Source organism: Dermacentor andersoni, chromosome 9, assembly GCF_023375885.2.
Source record: "Dermacentor andersoni chromosome 9, qqDerAnde1_hic_scaffold, whole genome shotgun sequence".
Classification (NCBI taxonomy): Eukaryota; Metazoa; Arthropoda; class Arachnida; order Ixodida; family Ixodidae; genus Dermacentor; species Dermacentor andersoni.
Window position 1 is genome coordinate 40,035,902 of NC_092822.1, and position 22,697 is coordinate 40,058,598.

Consider the following 22,697-nt stretch of genomic DNA (forward strand, 5'->3'; position numbering starts at 1 on the left):
CTGCCCGTGGTTACGAACCGCGGCTGGTTTTCCAGGGTTGGGCTGCACAGCAAGATCTTCCTTCGCTCTCTAAGGGGATCGGATGGGGCAGGGGTTCACGTTGGGGTTGGGATGGTGAGAAGTGGTGGGTGTTGTTGGCTAAATCTGCTTTCTCCTATCACGTTTTGGAGTGTTCCTGGACCCTGACACACAGGAAACTCCTGCCCGTACTGGCTCGGGCACATGCGGCTTAGTATTCAGGGATGCAGGCCTGTCTGAATCTACCTGCACGCTGTCTGCTGCTCCCTCGTTAACCTGGGGTGTGGCTCGGGGAAGCTCTGCCTCTCTTTTCCGTAGTACTCCACTACGTCTTTGTACGTGAAACAATGACTGGCCCTTGGCGTTCTCCTCCTCCCTATCCGCGGCTGTGGCTGGCTAGACGAACCGCGCGAAGAAGTTTTTCGCTAGAATAGCAGCTTGGGCTTGTTGGTTTTCCGTCCTGGTGTTAACAGCGCAAAACTTAGACGGGACACGAGACGAAAAGACGACACCACGCAGCGCTTGTGGCGCCGTCTTCTCGTCTCCGTGTCCCGTCTACGTTTTGCGCTGTTAACACCAGGGCGAAGAAGTTGTTCTACATTGCAGCAAGGTATGCGTAGGGTAACCTTTATCTTATAACCGTTCATAATTACGTCTTAAGCAAATTCGTAGCAGCGCCCACTACACAGGCTTCGTTGCAGCAAGACCGAATACGCTTTCACCGACCTACCCAAAACAGACTCCTCACTGACCTCCAAAGTGGAGCCGGCACAATGTGACGTGGAAAAAAAATATAAAAATAAAAGAGAACTGTTTTAAGAACCACGAACATGAGTTCTTGCGCAATATAAATAGACATGTGCATGTAACTTGAATATAATCGTTATTTATTATTACGTTTCAAAGCAAATTCGGGGTTCAAAGAAACGTTGCGTTGCATTTTCATCCGATATCGACTACGCCGTCTCACGCCGGCCTTCAAGGATTATTTTTTTGCATACCAGGTTTTCTTCTCATTATTTCTTTTTTTCACCAAACACAAAACGTTTACTTTTAAACTCCAATGCTGAAATTTTTAATGCCCTTGTTATTATTATTATATTTATGCACCTAATTTAACCACCCGATTCATGGCCAATCCCCCACTGTGGGTATGTACCACGGTCACTCAGGACGACAACAACAACAACAACAACAACAACCATAACAACGCCCAACGAAACCCATTGCGGAACTCTTGCTAACAGCTTCGTTGTAACGAATTGTTGAAATTTAGAAGAAATAATTCAAATATGGAAGCATTAAGGAGGTGGTCTTTGTGTTTCGAATAGGTAATCACAACCCCGTAAAAAAAGGAAAGAGAAAGACGATGCCTGGTGCGAGCTCGCCCCCATCGGTTCCCGTTCGCTGGGGCTGCGCGTCTGGTAAGTGAGCATCACCATCGCTGAGGTGCATCAAACGTACCACTGCGCAGTCGCCGTCAATGGGTGTTAACGGCGGACGCGGTTGTCGTTAACTGCACAGCGACACGGCAAGCCGAACTGCCGCCGTCTCCATAACCGCCTTTGCTACAAACGAGCTGTCCACCTCCCGATCGCAGCTATCCAACCGAGAACGTCGCCGCCGTTGCGTGGAAGAGCGACTGCAAGGATGCGTAGGTCAAGCGCAACGTCAGGCATCGCGTCGACCGTCGTAGAAGTGTCCCTCTGACGCCGTGCGGCATCGAAGCCGCCGTAATTTCTAAAGCGCGCAGTACGTATTGTCGGCCTGACATATTTACCGCGCCAGAAAATGGACACACAGCAACAAGAGCGGACGAGAACACCGTCCTATCTTCTCGCTGCATGTCCCTTTGATGGCGCTATAAATGTCGAGACTGCTAAGACCAACTGGACCATCTCTCTGCCTTAAGTATCTATCGGCGTCTTATCGGCAGCCACTTCAAACACGTTTCGGCGCGTTCAGTGAAAAAGCGAATGTTCCGACAACAGAAGACGCCTCGCCGGGGATGTGTTTCAAATACATTACACGATGTTATTGTGTTGTAGTTGTGCAAGTCTTGCTTTTAAAGATTGTTGTTCGTTGCCACCTTCCTCATCCACGCTACCAGCGCAATATGAACGGCACACAAAGAGAACACGCAGGCACTACATTGCTCTCGCAAGGACATAAGGAGTATAATTTAATGGGTGACACGCGTTCGCACTAATTATGCTGTGTTTTGTGGACCTTGCATCGTGCAGCCTTGCTTTAAGTAAACTTAATTTGTGGTCCAGCTTTTGTGGTGTCGTCGTCTCCTACTGTCTTACATTTATCCTGCGCTGGTAACATGAACTAAGAATGTAGTTCTGCAAGGCAAGAACTTTCTGTGGTAACGAAGCAAAGCGAAGAGCGCGGAAATCCGCCGCATATTTCCAGAGCGCTTTCGATTTTTTTCGATCAGATGCTGAATCCGAGCAGCCAGCTTCCACGTGCGACAGTTTCGCATTTCCTAAAACGCGGAAGGGAAAAAAAAAGAAGCAATGACTCAAATTTAGCGCTGAGTCGTTTCTTATATCAATATAAGAGCGGTAGTAAATAGGATATTTGTTTTCCGTAACCCAGATTAAACTTATGCGAATGAGACATTCGAACTATTTTCAAGACGCTGTTATACTTGTGCACCGTCTTGCACCCGTAGCCGTTCCTTGATCACCACCGGAAGTCGTTCACGTGTTGAGTGGTTTTGACGATAAGCCTGGTATAGGTTAGGCACGATGGAGCAAAAATGAAAGAGCGAGAGAAAACTTCGTGGCACGCGCTGCAAGAACCGTCAGTGTTGTCATCTCGCACACTCGGTGCCCAACCCGGGAGCCCAGCCCAGCCCGCATTGCCAACCCAAGCCAGTGCCCAACCCGCAGGCTTACAAATTGCACGTTTAAAACCAACGTTCAGTTAATAAAGAACATGGATGAAATGACTAATTAACGTTTGAAAATGTCGGATAGGCTTTGTATTCAGAGTTTGAAGAAAGAATGTTTACGCGTGAAAGTGCGAGATGCCGGAGAACACATGTATCACATGTACGCACCCTTCTGTCGATGTCAATTATTGAACAAGGAAAACAAAAGTCCGCCTGGCGAGACGTCAGCACGCGCTAAGGCTCTGCCTCTGTTCTAGCTCATTTGTAGGTAAAGGCACATTTTTACATGCAGTACTAAATGTTTAGTCAGGTTGAATTGAACTACCACTAAGTTTTTCTTCAGCAATGAAGTGAAGCTGCCCGCCGTGGCAGCCGAGTGGCTACGGCATTGTGCCTGTGAGCTTGATGTCGTGGGTTTGATCCCTGTCGCGGCGCCAGCATCTCAACGAGGCGGAATTCTAAAAAAAAAAAAAAAAACGCTTGCGTACTCAGATTTAGGCGCCTGTGAAATAACCTCATGTATATTCGAAATTTATCCGAAGTCCCCCACAACGGGGCGTTGCCCTCTAATCAGATCGTGGTTATTGCACGTAAAATTGCAGAGGTTAATATTTAGTGACAGAAAGCTGCGTCCCTATACTGGGACGAGCCACTGTGCAATGTAAATGACGTCCAAGAGCACACTCTTGAAACAAGATAGTGCTGACGAGTCCGCAATATGCGGGAGCAAATGCTTTCGCCATATGCGAATCCATTTTATGCAGTTATTCTACGTGCTTACCGATCGCTGACTGTTCGTTCACTTCAGCCTGATCGCGCCCAATAAAAATGAACAGGCACCATTGAGCAATGAAAAGAGGGCGCGGAGGGGGGAAGCAAGAGATCTCTCAAAAATAGAAATAAATGTTGGTCATGCAGTCACTCCCGCTAAAGGAGTCATTTCGCATGTTAGCGCCGCAAAAGTAGCAATCGTATTGAAGCGCCGCAAAAAAAGAGTAATCTCATGTCTTAGCACCACGAAACGAGCCACACCGTGTCTTAGCTCGCTAAATGTGTTGCATCATATCTTAGCCTGCACAACGGAAGACTCGGTGAGCAACGCGCACCATCTTCCAACTGATTTCATCTGAAAAAGAACACGGGCAAAAATAATATACTGCGTGATTTATCGATAAGACCTGGCGTTCACGCAACAAACAACATGGACGCAAAGGCGGAAAGGTATTCAGATAACGAAAAAAAAAATTATGTGTATGTGAAACCGACACGCAAGTTGCACCCACGCAGTGTTTCCCGAGACGGCGTTTCTCTATCTCTTTCACCCACGTGCAAAGCGGTCACTAAAATACGGATTAAAACTACCTACTGGCCCAAACGTAAACTTATACGAAAGCACACTCGAACCTTCCCCATTTCCTTGAAGTGTGCTGGATTAAGCACGTACACTGCATTCCCCATTCATGGTCCTCGTCTACTTGTTGCTCTTCTCTACCCATTGATTTCGGGTGGACAGGCGTACTGCATAGTATAATCTCTACAGTTGGATGAAACAGCATTGCTTGCGCTTCATCTAGTGTGTAAGGGCGTGCTAGAACCCCTTTGGTACGTTTCTTAGGGAAACAGGAGGGCACAAGAACGCATTATCCGAGAAGCGTAACATGCGTTAACGACTGCAGCAGTGCAGATGAGCCAAAAGTTACTCTCACACAAAATCTTAGTCGAACTTGAATAGGAGTAAAACAGGCTACTGAAAACCCTCTAAATTGGAACAATTGAAGCGTACTGTCAACACGCGAAGTGACCGTTTACAGCGTCGATAAGCGGCAGTCAACATAGACGACGCCAATGGACGACGTCACGTCGGTGGCGCGCCGGTGGAGTTTATGGACGTAACAGGTGGGATGCCGGATGGGACAAACGGTAAGCTAATAGACACCACCCTATGTGTAATAAACGGAATCGGTGTTTCAGAGCGTAGGAGCCGAGAAAACGTAACAAACAGTAACGTATCAATACCATGCTTCGTGTTGCGTTGCGCCTTGCCCCAGGCATGTACAGCAACTTGAACTGTGTCGGCCAAGACCCGGCTAGCCCTTACACGTAACTCTTTGCCATGCAGCTGCGGCAGCTGTCCCGGTGCCGTGGCTACGAGCGGGCACGCGTAGCTGGGAACCATGAGTCCCAGCTAGATGAGCAGCCCCGGTTCCGCAAAGCAGGAACGCAGCGACGGTTTCCGGCCGCACAGCGACGAGGAGCCACTGGTGGTCCCATTCTTGTTGGCCATTCCTTTTGCTCAGACTGCAGATTTTAGCGTAAAAACGTGAACGGGGTGTACTGGCAATACCGTACTGTTGTATGCGTGGGAATACCGGGATGCGGTGGCTTCTTCGGATTGGCTCCTTTGTCGCACAGCCAAGACACCCGTGAAGACACGTCTGGCTAGCAGTGTTCCGTCTGTCACAGCGATCCATCCTATACTAAATCAACGTGTGGTGTTAGGCTGCTGAGCACAAGGCCGTGGGATCGAATCCCGGCCACGGCGGCCGCATTTCGATGGGGGCGAATTGCGAAAACACCCGTGTACTTAGATTTAGGTGCACGTTAAAGAACCCCAGGTGGTCGAAATTTCCGGAGTGCTCCACTACGGCGTGCCCCATAATCAGAAAGTGGTTTCGGCACGTAAAATACCATAATTTAAAAAAAATCAACGTGTGAAAGAGTTATTTTTATCCCGTGAAACCATATCTTTATTTACCCACGAGAGCTCGTGTCAGGTTGTGGAAATATGTTGACCGTGAAAAATACTGGTGGTCGCTTAAATTAGGAGGAAAAATACAAGGTTCTCGCTCACTGTGCGTCAGACTCAATTATCTGCTTTTATTTGCTTCGCTCGCTTGTTGTAACTAATAATGTATGATGGTTTTTTTATACTAAGGCAGCGTATGTGCTGAAATCGCTGTTTTAAGCTAGCGCCACGTCGAAGCAAGCCTGACATGCCACACGCCAGCATACCGGCATTCCCACGATGCTTAAAGCCCGTTAGAGAATTCGCATGCACGGTGGCGCCAGGTTTCCTTTTCGGCAATATTGTGGCTGAACAAAACAGTGATCGTCTTAAAAATGGGCATGCAAATGCAAGCTGTAACGTATCCGGGCCGCAACATTGCTTGGACAGTGGATCGGTGCCATGGGGAAAATTGACGTTTGCGCTGCTGTAGCATGCATGGCGATTCGCCGGGATTTTGGAGACGGGAAGGCTCGGGATCAGCATCTTCCTTTTAGAGCCAGTGGTTCTATTCTGGTCTCTGTCTAACTCGCCAACTTACCGCTTCTGACTGGATGCGAGTAACACTTTCCACAAAGATTCAAACTCGAAGGCAGCTTTGCGAGTCAGAAACAAGGGCATGCTTTAGGCCAAACGAGACAAGCCGAAGCAGCCATAACCCGACATTGCCGTTGTGGCACAACGTCTATTAGGAAACTCGTATTGGTAGCGGCGGCGGATTTCTCTCTAGGTAGCATATACTAAGAAACCCTACGGATGCGTCCGTGAACTCGGTAGTTGAGAGACGCGCACGGCTGTGTGAAGAACGCCTGATGTTCTATCTATTCATTTCTCTTCTCTTCCGCTTACCGTTTGCGCCTCAATTATTGACAGTTGTGCAACAGCTAGCTCCACTGCCCAACATTGTACTTTACTATGCAGCGTAGAAACGGCGAGACAGGAATCTAGTCCGTATACAGTAAAACATGAGGTAGAACATAGAAGTACAAATGTAAGAACAGAAATTATGGTTGGCAATTCCATTTGACGGTGCAACTGCGTGTTCCGTTTTAACCGCACTAAAGTCAAAACAACTTGCGAAGCTATATATTGGACCAGGAAGAGTACATTCGTACAAACCAAAACTGTGAATTGTCATTTGATCGAGTAACTAATTAATGCAACAATGAATTATTTGTAAATAGCCGTTCGAACTATATGTGTATTACCAAAACTTGCTCAAGCCTATAAGAAATGATACTGCGGTGTTTGCGAGGTTAGTCCCAAATTTTGAGAGCTTTAATGCTTCCGGATGATGGAGCAAGGTCAGTCAGCTCGGGCGTGGACAGAGTTAGCGTTCTGCACCAGGGCATTGAGCATTGCAGAGTACGATAGGTCACCGCAATAATAAAGAGAAAAAAGAGTCGAGCATTCACTCACCCACGCGGGAATCGCCCCCACTTCCTTTGTTACTTGCAACAGGTGTAGAGCCTATATGGTCACTGACTGACGCAACACTCATCTGTTACACGATGGTACAACGAACCGCCTATTTCCTCATTCTCTCCCGTGGTTAACCCCTTGGGGCAAAAGTGAACATTACAATACTGGAGGATGGCACTGTAGCCACTTTCGTTGTAGCCACTCGGCTGAGAATCCGTAAACGATAGCGCTGCATCTTGAAGCACGTTGTTAGCTATCGCAACTCTGCGTACTTTGTGAGACAGAGCATGGTCTGCCCTAGAGGTATTCGTGTCAGATGACTATAAAGACAGCTTCTGGCAAGCGAAGACAATGACCATTTAAAGAGAGAACGTGGTAAAAACATTCCTCTATTAAAACTTACCGTTTGCAGCACTTTTCTTCTCGTATATTGTTGTAACGGGCTAAAAATTATGACGGTGGAACTAAACCGCAGGAATTTCAAACAGTCCGCAAAGCTACAAGTCAGCGGCACAATGCTATAGGCACGTATGCATATACGTTTAACATGGTAAGCAAAGTGCTTAGAGACGCCATTTCAGTAGAAGAATATTTATATTTTCTTGGGCAGATTTTCAGGCTAGAAAAGAAATGAACACCGCACATGTTGAACAGGTACAGGCGTACAGTTCCACTCGATTTCACTCGGCATGCGTATACTGCAAAATAAATCGTTTTCTTAGCTATTCTGGTTTTAAATTTTGCTTGCGGAGCCTTGCACTGACTTAGTGGCAGGCGCGACGCCTAGAATCTATAGTGCTGTGTGCGTAACGAATGACAACGTAGAGCGAAACGATCGTAACCGACCCCTTTGTTTCAACATTCGACGTTACTTCTCCCTTTACCATACAGGCATCCGCAAGAAGGCAGCAGCGGATCGAAGTCCGTGAGCTCAGTCGCATTGCCGAAGGTAACTGCCTCGTTCACACACGCACTTTAAGGATGCCTCACTGTGCTTTGCTATACAGGGTCTTCGAAGTTAAACTAACGACAATTTTAACAAAAACGACTATATTGGCTACTCGAAATTCGCTTGCGCAGGCGGCTTTGGCGGGCACAACTCACGCGACATTAGAGCCACCTAATACAAAAATCACAAAAACATCTGAACCGTTGTTTTTTTTCCTACGAAGACTGTGGTATGTGTTTATATCTGAAACGCTGAGACAATCGTATTTCGTGGCGTGCTTCTATTGCTAGATATTCATCGTGGAATTTGGCACCTCGCTAAGTTAGCCTCTGTTGAGGGTCGTAGGTCTCTATAAATGTCAATCCCCCCACCCCCCTTTATTGACCTAGCTTACTGCATGAGGCAAATCGTTTGCAGGCTGAGAGAAGCTAATGACAGCTGTGCTTCTGCTATTGGCAGGCGAAAATAAGCAGCGACTGACTTTATCCTCACCGACAGAGTGTCGAATTCAAAGAACATCTCCGAGCACAAACGCTCCGGCAGAATCAAAGTGAAGTTGCCTTCAAATGTGACTGTCTTAACCTTTCAAATATAATCAAATACTGTAATCGTGATAGCAAAAAGAAAGGTATTAAGAAATGTATTCAGTAAGGTGTTTGTGGACTCTGATATTTGGTGAATATTCTCTCCGCCAAAACGAGTAAACAGCATGCGCAAGCAGATACTGCGTGGCCATATAGCATTGCGTTTTTATTGAAATTAGCAGTAGTTTAACCTGGAAAACCCTGTATGGTAAATGATCTGCACTGGAAAGCATTCAGATTTGGACTTATTGGTTAGCATTAGAAAAACACAATATGAGACATACAGACAGGTGAGGAGTCAAGTGCGCGTCGCGTCTGTCTTGACCTACATACCGCGCTGCTCAATGCTAAAGACTTTCCTTTCAGAAACGAACTATCCAGAAAACCGGTATGACTTGAACAGAGTACGGCGACCCAGTTTTCGTAGGCTGATTACATTTCCCATCTCATTACTCTATTTTCGAGAGTTCCTGTGAGTGCCCGGCTTTGTATTCGAGCTACAGTCGGCCACAAAAGCTTACCGGGAACGGTTTCCACGACAAGTGTGAAATTCTGCACTTTTAAGGCATAGTGTCTCTGATTTAACGAATCACTGTGTACGCTACAAGCACTAATATAGTCTGAAATTTTGAATTGAGGGCTCTCTGCCCAGGTTAGCGTGGTACATTTTTTTTTTCGCGAATCCCCTGTTTCGTACATGTTTATTGCCTACCGTGTACCATCGCTCCGGTGTGGCGTCCAAGCAGTGCGAACATAGCTTCGTCCAGTAAGAGAACCTGCAAATGTTCCCTCGAAGAGCTTATCTTGTTTCACGACAATGATCGTCATCAGGCGGCGTTCGAGTGTTCGGAGGCGTCCCCTTCGTCCTTCTCGGCCGCCGGGTCCCCGTGCTCCCATCCGACGACGCCTTCGTCCACCTCGCCACAGCTGATAGTACTGCCCGACCACTGGATCGCTGAACGCGCCGACTTAGCGGACCAAGGGACGTACTGTGTAAGGTCTCTCTCTCTCTCTCTCTCTCTCTCTCTCATTTTACACATACCCAGCAATTTTCGACGTTGCCTCCTTCAACGATATTTGTCGAACTTCACCTCACTGCACCAGCCTAGCTCAATGGGTGGTATACTGAAAAAAAAAAAAGAAAAATTAAGAATGATATTTTAAAAAATCGACGTGGTTTCAACAACGTTCAGTTAGCAGTGTCGAGAAATTACTGCCTGCTAATAACGCCGCGCATTTACGACGCTTAGCTTTAACTTCCTTGTTGCGTTGTAGCACCTGTATTAATCCTGGCCGAAAAACGTGCCGCTATGACGAAGCAGGGAAGGTACGAATGTGCAGTAAATCAATTTACGACTAAGTGCAGTAAATATGCATGTTAGAGAAGAGTACCTTCTCGGCGTGGCTAAGTGTAATTTGTTGAAACCCCGTCGATTTTTCTTAAATGTCCTTTTCTTTAAATGCGGCACATTGAGTTACGCCGGTGCATTGCGGTGAGGTTCGACAGATTGCCAAAGGGGTGGTGCTCAGACTTTCTCGACATGTTCTTTCTTGGCCCTTCGTCATTGAAATGCGTGACGTCAGCCTTCACAATGTGAGATGCTCTCAGCACGGCGGTGACAGAGATACAAAAGAAATTGAGAAATGGCTTTCTATTATCGTGGAAAGAGGAAAAGTGCTTCGGCAAGCCATCCCTATAGATAACTGAGGCGGACATTTCATTCATACGGAATGCCCCGTGAATACTTTTAATCTTTTGGGTGCTGGATTTTGTGAGCAGCCGCGAGTTTCGCAACATATTTCTCCCGTATTCTTCGAATCTCTTTTCCTTACTGATCATTGCCTTCACCAACATTATATTTATACAGGGCCTGCTGCAAAACAAATTACTTGTTAGCGCAAGGGCATCGGGATGACAGCCGAATGATATTTAAGTAATAGACAGGCCGTAGCCAGCAACTTGTAAAGCGTAACTTGTAACACACATACTGTGGTTTGTTAAGGTGCGGCTATGAGTACGCATTCAATTGCGTCGGGGCTAAACTTGAAATAATATTTAAATTTGTTTTTCTAATGTTGTTTCTATAGGTGCGTAATAACTTTACGCTCATATGACCACGCTCATGGTCACAACGCTTGCGAACGTAACTTAATAGAGACACTGTGTTGATTCAGCGCTACTCAGTTTTTTTTTTTTTTTTTCAACTCGAGGAAAGTGTGTTGGGAGGCCAGTTGGTGGACAATTTTGAGTCAACTTAAACTGCACTACGGACGAGGCACCAAGGTAGATGAGGACAGATGAAGACTGCGTTCGTCCTGTCTTCATCTACCTCGACGTCTCGTCCCTAGTGCAGTTTAAGTTGAGAAAAAATTGTCCACCAACTTTTTTTTTCAGCGCCTCGTTCCATCTTGCCCGAATCGCTTCCTTCGCTTTCCATGCTTCCCGGCACAGCTCGTGCCGAAGTCCAGCGCCAAGTCTGCGAACCAGCAGATCAGCAACGGAGAACAGCTCGCTCCAGTCCCTTCTCAGTTGTTTCGTGCGGTCAAACGACCGCGTTCATCGTCACAACGCTTGCGAACGCAACTTAATGGGCACCCTGTGTTGGTTCAGCGCTACTCAGTTTTACAGCGAAGCTGTATACCTCTACCGTCCAAGGAAATTTTTGTGTCGTTGGCGTGGTAAGCAAAAAACTCCCCATATGTGGGCCTGTCCCGTAGATAGTGCAATGCGGGGCCGACCCGCGGCGGAGGTGCAGTTCGCCATTAAGGGGCCCACATACACATCTTCGCTGGTCATCCTCCTTCACAGAGTTTAAGGGCACTGACAGACAGACATACAATGAACTTTTATTGAGGTCCTGAGGGACTAGCCGGCGGAGATGTTTTTATTTTCAGCACGTCGTTCCATCTTACCCGAATCAATGCCTTCGCTTTCCATTCTTCACGCCACAGCTCGTGCCGAAGACCAGCGCCGAATCGGTGAACGCGCAAATCAGCAACGGAGAACAGCCCCCGTCGCTGCTTCTGGTCCCCAAGTCCAGCGATGAGGTCCTCGCGGCCCTAAGCGACGACCAGCAGCCGCCTCAGGTGCCGCACTTCAGCGATGACCGCCACTTCAGTAGCGTGAGTCTCGGGTACCGCTCCAACGACCAGGCCGATATCGTCAGCGGCCAACCACAAGACAAGCGAAGGTGCGCTGATGACCGCCAGCGTATATGGCAACTAAAGCGGTAGTGAGAGGACATTTTGGACTCGTATTTTTGCTCCATATATGAAGGTCACTACCCTGTAACATACCCCCTCTCCCGGAACTATTTAAGTTATCCCTATCCTATCCTAAGCTCTTTAAACAACAGAGCTTGGCGTGTTGGGAGCGCGTAACTTTTTCTAGCACACAACCTTATTTCTTGAATATAATGTTTGATATTGTTACATTTTTCCCGACATTCTTTTTTTTAATATGAATTACGTAATTCATTCAAATTTTTTTTTTGCCAAATGTCTGTGAACACCTCAAGGCTATTCCTAACGTGACATGCAAACATCAACGTATTTCAATGAGACAAAAAGAAATTATTAGTTCCACGCACGAAGCCACAAAGGTTTCGGTTACGGTTGATTACGGCGAACACAGCCTTCAACATACGGAAAGATCTTTCTAAGCTTTGGCCATTATTTTTTAAATATTGCGTCTTGGTAACAACATAATTCCATTCCTTGAGCTCGAATAGTCATAGAGGTGGACACTACTTGCAAGAGAAATAGAAACACACATTCAACTAACTACCAAAAATTCACTTATAATTCACTAAAACTTTCTTGACCTTCGTCAAGAAAACTTCAAAGAAGCACCGACATTTCAACTATATCTTCCCACATTCGAAACCGAAACTATACCATGCGCTTCTGGTGCCCGCAAAAAGGACGGCACGTGTCAACTACGAAAGTTAGGAATCGTAGGAAGCGCGTGCATCGCGTGACGATTGCTCGCATTCACGTGTCCTGACAGGATTCCTGACACGTGTCCTGACACGTGTCCTGACAAAGCGGTAGCTGTCCTGACAGCTACCGCTTTGAGAGGCTACGTTATAGGCAGCAGTGCCTTCGGGATCAATCCACATTTTTTGATGGAAACCTCCAAAGTAAGTGAAGTTCGCCTGTAATGCTATCGCACTAAAAAAAAAGTGAAAGTCGAACATGTCGGCCCGGCAATCATGTGATGAAGATTTGTGGTGCTGCGTGCCCCCTCAGGGCATCGTGTGATGTCGGGACCGTGCTACATACGTAGAAGTACGCAGACGTAGAAGTACGCAGACGTAGAAGTACGCAGACGTAGAAGTGCGCAGACGTAGAAGTACGCAGACGTAGAAGGAGTGCTTCACGGAATATGATTTCCTGTCACGCCGATGGCTTTGACTCTGATATAGTTTCGATGAGTTGGCGAAAAGCAGGCTGTTGGAAACCAAAATAATTAGCCACCAAACTAGACTGTAGTACGCGCGTATCAATAAGTTTCCCAATCACTGCTTGTTTTCTCGGGGGAAACAGATGCGTTTGTCACTCGGCAGACTTTTCACAGCGTAGCTGTCTATGGCTAGGATCTATAAAAAAATGTGTCCCCTAGATGTTGACAAAAATAAATCATCATGTGGGTCGATCTTAGTGATTGCGCAGAAAGGGTGCAAGCCAAATGGCGCACACCCCTGCGGGCTCGGGGACCTGTAACGCACCCTTGAGCTGCCCACGTCCCACGTGGGACCCATTTGTCGAAACGTCAGTGTGTATGTATAGAGTAAAAGAAGTAAAGAAATAATAATAAAAGAAAACAAACACGAGAGAAATAAATAAAAATAAAAATAATACAAAAAGATGAAAGAAACAGCGAAATTATGTGTTTGTGCCTTTATTAAACCAATATGACATAACCAACACACAGAACTTAATATAGCTATTGAGCAATGCAGCTTCGCTGGTCTTCCACCTTCACTTAGTGGAAGGGCTCTGAATTTTTTGAATGATTGATTATGAGGACGTATCTACAGAATAACGGCAAAACAAGTATATCTGTTAACGTAATCCTCAACTGGTGCTTGCATCACTGTACCTATTTCTCTCTTCATTGTGCGTCGCTGCACAAGCATTCGGATAATCTCACCCAGCAAACATTAGCATGCGAAATTCAACGATGCAAGAAAGGCACCGCCAACAGCCTTTCGCTTTGTCTCCTTGGAAGAGAAGTCGATTATGTAAATTTACGTCACATCATAATCGATAAAGGAATTCTCGTCGTTATTGTATAGAAAGGCCAAAATTCAAATACAGCTTTCTGTTGCTAGTCAGCGTTTCGGGCACCGGCTCAGTCGCTATATAAGGAGGAACACCGAAATTGATTTCAAGAGGGCGCGCAGTCGACAAAATTGTCCACGCACAAAACTACTCCATGAGAATAAATGTCCAACGGGAAAGCTGCTTTATTAGACAGCAGCACTTCAGATTCCAAAGAACAGTTTGCGAGTAATCATCGCTCAAAAACGAATTCGCTCTTGCCCCTCGGTACTGCTCGCGACTTGTCTCCCTTCGTCCTGCTATCCGATGCTAGGAGTTTGTGAGCGTTTCCACCGTTTTTTTTATGGTTTGCGCGGGTTTCCCAATTGCAGCCAACGATTCTTCGAAGACATGGCGAAGAAGCCGTCGACGAGCTCCCTGGACCGGTCGGACATCGTCGACTTCGTCGTCGACAACCGGACAACCGAGGAGACCAGGGCCATCTACAACAGCTGGGCGTCCAACTACGAGGAGGTGCGAAATCCTTGCAACGTCACCTCTATAGAATAGAAATTTTCTCTCGAATGGAACTTTAATTTAGATTAAAATCGATCGAGCGATTTTCTTACAAAAGCATTTCTGCGTTGCACAGATATTAGAAGCGGGAGGTTGCAGTTGTGCCCGAGCTAAAGTTTCCTTTCAAACACCGTCGACTAAATTTTTTGGCGGCGGTTAAATTAGTAAATTTGCAGGCACAACTTGGAACCAGCTGGAGTAAAACAGAAAAAGAAAGCCAAAATAAAAAGGTAACGAAGAAGAAGAAGAAGGTGATGATGATGATGATGATGGGGTAATGATGATGATGAGGATGATGATGACGACGGCGTCACTAGCTGATGCTTCGCAGAGCAAAGCCAGAGAGCAAGGGAGATGTAGATGGGGACAGGAGACAGCGCTAGCTTTGTGTTACGTATACTTCTCTTTCCGTTCTTCTTCGCGCTTGATCATAACAGTGTATCAACTGAGAGCCATATAGGGGCTCATAGTTTTTCTTGGGGCGTTCTTTTAATAGGAAACCAAACAAATTACAATATACGACACAACCGATTGTATGAAAATACAAACTACCAGTCGCTTTCACGCAAAGCATTTTCAAACAATCGGTACAATACAATACAATACAATACAATACAATACAATACAATACAATTCATTTGTTTTGTTCCTTGTTAGAACAGGGCAAGAAAACTGCGTACACCGACGAGGAGGAGTGAAGGCGGAGGAGGAGAGCGTTGCTACTTTACGAAGTTTAAGGGGTTTCAGTCCATGCGTGTGGCCTCCGACGAAATCAGAAGCGTAGGGAGTCGGGGCCTGCGAACGCTGAGAATTGCTTCCTCACTAGCTGCACACCCAATGGCACATACTCAGTGCCAGAGAGGTCGCTAAAGTGACTGAAAACTCAACTAAATTTGGCGACTCACTGGCCAACTCACCAACACCGCGCCACGGGGAGCGACAGGCTGGCCCGGGCATCTCCGCTGCGCATGTCATTGTGACGACAGCCTACATTTCTCTTCTTTATTTTGGCCCAGGACATGACTCTGCAGAAGTACAAGGCCCCGAGCATTATGGCTCACTTCATGAACCAGGAACTGCAGGTCAAGAAGGATGCCGTCATTCTGGACGTCGGAAGCGGAACTGGGCTGCTCGGGGTGCAGGTGTAGAATCAATGTTACCGCTCTTATGATGTAAAGGTACATTCTAAACGCAGTGGCAATAATAACCGTGTGCATTTTCACAATATGTATTTTTTTTACCGCGAAAGCTGTATATGACTATACCTTCCGCAGTTTTATCGGCGTCCGGCAACAGTACAGGCTAACAGCTTCGCCGTAAAGCCTCGGTGGCGGAGATCTTCGAGCCTACGACAGCACGCTCAGAAACCAAGTGTCTTAACCACTGTGATAAGCACCCGCGCTTGCAGGAGGTGAATATGTCCGAACCATATGAATGTGTTGTACCAGCGGTGCAAAGCAAATGTCAATTGACGATAACAGTTTCTGGGAAGGCATTGTTGAAATATTTCGTGATGGTGGAATAACAGCCATCTCTAGCCATCTTATATATATATATATATATATATATATATATATATATATATATATATATATATATATATATATAGACATCAGGAAAATTCTGACTATGCGAAAAGTCAATGCCAACACGCCAAGTACATCTTCAACAGTTTCGGTGGCGGCGGGATGCGCCTTCCGCGGGCGTTTCTTCATCGCCCAACATACCACAAATCTATGAGGGCTCATGCACTTCGCGTAACACTGACAGATAAGCAGCCAAAGAGTTGATAAGGAGATGAGTGATGAGGGGTTATATAGGTTATATACATTGTCGATAATGGTTAGACGCGGATGGATAAGGTGCTAAAGAGCGATAAGGGCTTATAATGGTCGGAGCAATTCTGACCAAGTTGATCAGGACCGACAAGCGTTGATAAAGGTCGGAACGAGTCCGATAATATTGTCAAGGACCCGTAATTGTTGATAAGGGTCACATCATGGCCGATAGGGTTGATAAGGACAGATAAGGGTTAATAAGTGTTTATACTGGTTGAATGAAATTGTACAAAATTGATAACGACACCGGGCTGCGTGGAGATGAGCAAGTGTCACATTGTTTACGCCTACTTAGACCACTCCGGAGGAGTTTCTGTGTGAATTTTCTTTTATTGCGGCGACGGGTGGTATATGTTACAGTTTGCATGCTTCAAATCTATATAAAATGCATGACTGACTTGTGCGACCATTGAGAATCACAGCCCAGTTCCTAACAAAGCTGTTTAAATTTCTTGTAATTAAACCATACACTTTCAAATTTTGCTCGCATATGACTCATGGCATGGACTGTATATAGGTAATTTTAAACTTGGTGTCACATTTAGTTTTATCAAGTCACCGGGAAAATATGCGTAAACCGTTCCCTTGTGTAACGCGTATAGTATACCTAAATGTTCCCACTGAACTTTACAGGGACATCATACATAATGCGCCCTGAACTTCCACCATATATAGAAGCCGAGCCACGTTCAGTGATGGCAGCAAACACTCTATGCCCTTCGTATAGCCCTACGAAAATAGAAAAAAAAATTGTAATCATTTGGAAAGGTCATAGTTCGACAATAAACGTAAACTGTTGCCACACGTTACACATATCATGCCTTACCATTCCCGCCAAATGCAGCCTCGGTGTCAGTTCTCGTAACACTGGGAAAATTTGAGGTTAACTGTTGTTCAGTGCTTTCGAAAACATCGCAAGGATTTTTTTTTCGCAATGGCCATAATTCCCCGACACGCATATAACCTCGTAAGCAAATGAGCCATAATGTTCCTTCCATTCTCGCTAAACTTGATCTCAGTGACACTTATAGATATCCAAGGACAGCGGGGTAAGTTCTGCGTGGTTTGTTGAACACTCATAACGGCATGGAGCGCTAGCTCGCAAAAGTAATTTATTGCAAAAACCGTTATTAGACTACATACCTTAACCTTTGGTTAGACATAACCTATAACATGCCCCTTATCTCCCCCCCCCCCCCCGAAAGAAAAAAAAAAAAGAAAGAACAAGGTGCCTCTTGCTGCTTTGGGTGGCGTTAGGGCAAGAAATCCACCAAGCCCATCGACTGCTACGTAAGGTTGTAGAAAATGAAGGAAAAGGGTTTATTAGCTTAGTTACACAGCTTCAGTTACGGAAGCCCACTCCGTGCAGGAGCAAGTTAAAACGTCCGAGTTCATCTCAGGATCCTCTGTCTTCACTCTCGAAAAGTCATGGCTTTTAATACCGTCGTCTTCCCTAGGTGAGTCGACTAGGGAATCTGAAGACTGTCCAGCAGCAAATCACAATCGTCGACTCCGTTGCGATACCACGCCCATGCTATCGCAACGCTCCGCAGTAACTCCGCCTCCGTAAGCCCGATTGTTTGGAATATCTGGCAAGAAAGCAACCGGCGAATGTAAGGTCGCCGTCGTAGTTTGGTAGCCTTCGACGGGGCCCCCTTTTTCATGCTTAGCTCATGCTGCCAAGTAATGGTGGGGTGATGGCCTTTTTTGGGACTCGCCAAGAGCCGGTGTCCGTCAAGACCCGTCAAGAACTGCGCTGACATCTGGTGATGGATGGGTGGCCGTTTGCGATGGGGCGAACGTCCAATCAACGCCTTTCTGGCGTTGGAAGGTAACGTGCCTCATTTAGTTCACCCATGACATTGCCCGGGCAACTCCTATAAAGCACGAAAATGACAAAAAAAAATCGAAATTGAGAATAAAACACTTATTTCTGAAACACACAACTAAAAAGAACGTTAAGATTTCGCCGGGCTTTACCGTGACATTTTCCCCGAATGTGATGTCGATGTCACATAAAATTCTCCCAGCACACTGGGAAACACTGTATAACGGCCATACAACGCTTTCAAGCTCTTGCTTAAGGAATCGTTTGCAAAGACTAACTAACGGACGGTCTTGAAGCTTCGCCCGTACGCCACCTATAAAATATTCCATATTTTATTGAAATGTCAACATTGTGTCACGTCCAGTACAAGAAGTTCGTTGAACTTCGTAAGCGGTTCGTAAGATAGACTTCTATCTAGCACGCTTACATAGGTACTTTTCTGCATTAACTGTAACAAACAGACACATGTTAAACTGTAGTCGTACTTCACCAACAGCATGGCCCTCATCCACACGTAAATTTATTCTGGATGCCGTATTTAGTTCTCCCAAAACAGTGGGCAAGGAAGTTACGTGATTCGCATAACGACGCCTAAAGAAGAAGAAAACGAGATTTTAATAAATATTTATAAAGCTGGTGATCGCATTCGGCGCAATTCAAACTTCCCATGCATGTTTCCCATAACATGGCACCCATTATCTCAATATAAAACGTTGCTGCGACTTTTCGTTGGGCCCGAGAAACAGAGAAACATGGTAATCGTTATCTATAACGTTATTATTCCTAAAGCCAAGCTTCCAAAGTAAAAAAAAAAAAAACAACGCGTCATATAACGCATCATATAACGCGTCATATAACGCGTCAAAACAGGCATAAAACATGTAATGAACCAATTTGATTTAGCCTCTGTTTAAGACACGCATTTGGAAAGTTTCCCACAGTTCGGTTGTAACAAGCTACCCCCTCCCATTATTTCTTTTTGTTTCTCCAAATGTGATATCGACAGGTCATCTTCAATCCTCCCTGGATAGAAGGAAAACAGCCATACAATGTTTTCGAGCTCTCCTAGTCGCCCCAACAGTTTCGCTGTAAAACAAAAACTTCCAAGTCCGCGCCGCACCTCTCGAAATTTCGGCTAATGAAGCACCGCTAACATATATAAATATGGGAAAATAGGCTAAGTGTGCCCATTAATAAAGGGTACTGCGTTTGGAGTTGGCGTACCTACGTAATAAATGCTCGCTCATTTGCACCCTTGGCCGTTAAATTTCTGAGACCAGACATGTGATTTCTACTTGTTCCTCCAGCTGAAGAACCTCGGCTACAGCTACATGGACGCCCTGGACTACAGCGAGGAGATGATGAGCGAAGCGAAGAAGAAGCGTCTCTACAAGCGACACTTCCTTGAGAAGGTCTCCAAGAACAACAAGCTCTCCCTCAGGGATGGTAAGTGCGGCAGGAGAAGAGCAATATTGGAGCCAGTTTGTAGCGGGCGCCTCAGCAAAAGCAAAAACATTACTTAAACAGTGCTGATGCTTAACCTAGTTAGTACACACTATGCAATGACGTATGCAATGCACGTACGCAATGAGACGAAATAAGAGGACAGAAGGTACCTAGAATACACGCCCCCTAGTACCTGTGGCGCTTGCGGTGCATACACTAAGCCTTTCTTCAGGAATGCACGTACTACGAGAGCCATACGTAACTATGTCGTGGTTTAAGTTGCATCAATGCGTCTGTTCAAATTAAACCTTAAGAGTACCGCAGAAGAATAAAACGGACGAGTAGAACACAACAAAAAAAGAATGTTTGTGGTATTCTTCATACTGCATCATCAACCAACCAACCCTGCAGGAAGTTTTATGCCAATAAAATGAAACGTCTTATTGCGTTCCTGGGTTTATGCACGTCAATTCGAGATTCAATTGCGTCAAGGCAGTGAATTACCACGAATAAATAAGTGCGCATGCTGCCTGAAGCGACCCCGATCCGAGCCAGTAAAATGCCTAGCTGCTCGCTTGTTGCCACTAGCTAGGTCTCCATACGCCCATTTCAGAAATCATCCCTAAGAACACCACATAGATGACGCCCTATAAACCGGGCCACCTCTAAGGTTACCAGTTATGCTCAAATTTATGGGACAGCCCCGCCTTTGGAAACGCGTAAGAGAAGTCCCGTTACAATACACGCCTCATAACGCAATTCGACGGTGGCAATACCTTGTGTCGCTATACTGATTCAGTGCTAAATGCATAACAGTAGACACCCGTCGTGAGAAGAGTCGTCGTGGGATTGTAAGAAGCTATGTCCTTCGTCCGGACGAGGACGAAGGGCATAGCTTCGCAGTTGAAGAAAAATTCGTCCCGGTCCAGGACGCATTTTTCTTCAACTGCGAAGCTTTTCTTTCGAGGAGCTACGCTCGAGTGGATGTCTCATTTTCTCTTTATTCTTTTTGTGAGCGACATCATATCTGCGCATAATAAAGGGAGAACGAGACATACACCTTAATGTAGCTAAGCGCTACAAAGTTGGATGTTGGCTTCTGAGTTCTTGATAAATTCAACTTTGGCTGCCGTCTGCTGGCCGCCTGGTTAGCTCAGATGGTAGAGTGGCTGCCCCGGAAAGGCGGTGGTCCCGGGTTCGAGTCCCGGAGCAGGATTAATTCTTTTTCACCTGCGAAGCTTTCCTTTCGAGGAACCCGTACGGGTTTCCTTTCTGGCAATTCCTACGAACGGATGGATGCCTCGTTTTTCCTTTATTAATTACTTCTCTCCACCTTGTGGGTTTCCGCAAAACTATCATGTCATATCTGCGCATACTTGCTTATTTGGCGTCAGGCAACGCGAGCTTATGTGTTAGAACGGGAAGCAATATATGCGGCATACCAGTGATTTGCAGTGAAGTGATTGAACTTGGCTGCTCTGATATTGTAGGATGCTATAGGATTACCCTTTTATTGCGCGGAACAAACGTGTACATATTATTTTATTCATAGCAGGAATCACCATTAGCACGTGAATAAGCAAAAATAGTGAAGTAAGCGCCAAACCAGTGCTTTTCAAAGTCATTCCTCCTGCCAGCGCCGATATTGTGACAGATAATAGCGTTTTCTTCTTTCTTTTATGCTCGAAAACCGATCTGCACAACTTAAAGCGAAAGCTCTGCTACGCCATGTCTCGCAATGTAGTTAATCGCGTCGCAATGACATTGATCAGCCGGAATCTATGTGTGGCAGGTGTCACGGCAAGCCACGTGACCCGTGGCGGAGAGGCGTCCCAGCTGCTCTCGCTTGGAGCCTCGCCGCTGAGGTATTTCGAGGCACTTTATTTTTCGTCGGAAAAATGATATTTTCCTGGGCTATAGGCTTACCGTTTTTTCAATTTTCGGGCAAAAATTATTCTTTGCCTAATCGTTCATTTATCGCTTTAAACGGCATCTGCACGTGCCCGGGTACTGATATATGCGGAGAACCAGCGCTTTCGAGGCACTTTATATTTCGTCGGAAAAATGATATTTTCATGGGCTATAGGCTTAGCGTTTTTTCAATTTTCGGGCAAAAATTACTCTTTGCCTAATCGTTCATTTATCGCTTTAAACGGCATCTGCACGTGCCAGGGGACTGATGTATGCGGAGAACCAGTGGTTTCGAGGCACTTCATTTTTCGTCGGAAAAATGATATTTTCCTGGGCTATAGGCTTACCGTTTTTTCAATTTTCGGGCAAAAATTATTCTTTGCCTAATCGCTCCTATATCGATTTAGACGGCATCTGCACGTGCCCGGGGACTGATATATGCGGAGAACCTGCGCTTTCGAGGCACTTTATTTTTGTCGGAAAAATGGTATTTTCATGGGCTATAGGCTTACCGTTTTTTTCAATTTTCGGGCAAAAATTATTCTTTGCCTAATCGCTCCTATATCGCTTTAGACGGCACCTGCACGTGCCCGGGGACTGATATATGCGGAGAACCTGCGCTTTCGAGGCACTTCATTTTTCGTCGGAAAAATCATATTTTTCATGGGCTATATAGGCTTACCGTTTTTTCGATTTTCGCGCAAAAACTATTCTTTGCCTAATCGTTCATTTATCGCTTTAAACGGCATCTGCGCGTGCCTGGGGATTGATATATGCGGAGAACCAGCGCCTTCGAGGCACTTCATTTTTCGTCGGAAAAATGATATTTTCCTGGGCTATAGGCTTACCGTTTTTTCAATTTTCGGGCAAAAATTATTCTTTGCCTAATCGTTCATTTATCGCTTTAAACGGCATCTGCACGTGCCCGGGGACTGATATATGCGGAGAACCAGTGGTTTCGAGGCACTTCATTTTTCGTCGGAAAAATGATATTTTCCTGGGCTATAGGCTTAGCGTTTTTTCAATTTTCGGGCAAAAATTATTCTTTGCCTAATCGCTCCTATATCGCTTTAGACGGCATCTGCACATGCCCGGGGACTGATATATGCGGAGAACCTGCGCTTTCGAGGCACTTTATTTTTCGTCGGAAAAATGGTATTTTCATGGGCTATA

At 45.8% G+C, this 22,697-nt stretch overlaps 1 protein-coding gene across 2 annotated transcripts in view; it reads left to right on the plus strand.

The window, feature by feature from the left end:
• The first annotated feature begins 1,365 nt into the window (after positions 1–1,365).
• Positions 1,366–22,697, plus strand: part of LOC126527637 (uncharacterized) — a 59,086-nt gene continuing 37,754 nt past the window's right edge. For both annotated transcript variants that reach the window (XM_072284327.1, XM_055068896.2), the window contains exons 1-8: positions 1,366–1,442; positions 5,040–5,195; positions 8,019–8,076; positions 9,492–9,653; positions 11,613–11,851; positions 14,318–14,459; positions 15,518–15,643; positions 19,475–19,613. In XM_072284327.1, coding sequence (XP_072140428.1) covers positions 5,110–5,195; positions 8,019–8,076; positions 9,492–9,653; positions 11,613–11,851; positions 14,318–14,459; positions 15,518–15,643; positions 19,475–19,613 — 952 coding nt within the window. In that variant the 5' untranslated portion in view covers positions 1,366–1,442; positions 5,040–5,109. The remainder of the gene's footprint in view (positions 1,443–5,039; positions 5,196–8,018; positions 8,077–9,491; positions 9,654–11,612; positions 11,852–14,317; positions 14,460–15,517; positions 15,644–19,474; positions 19,614–22,697) is intronic.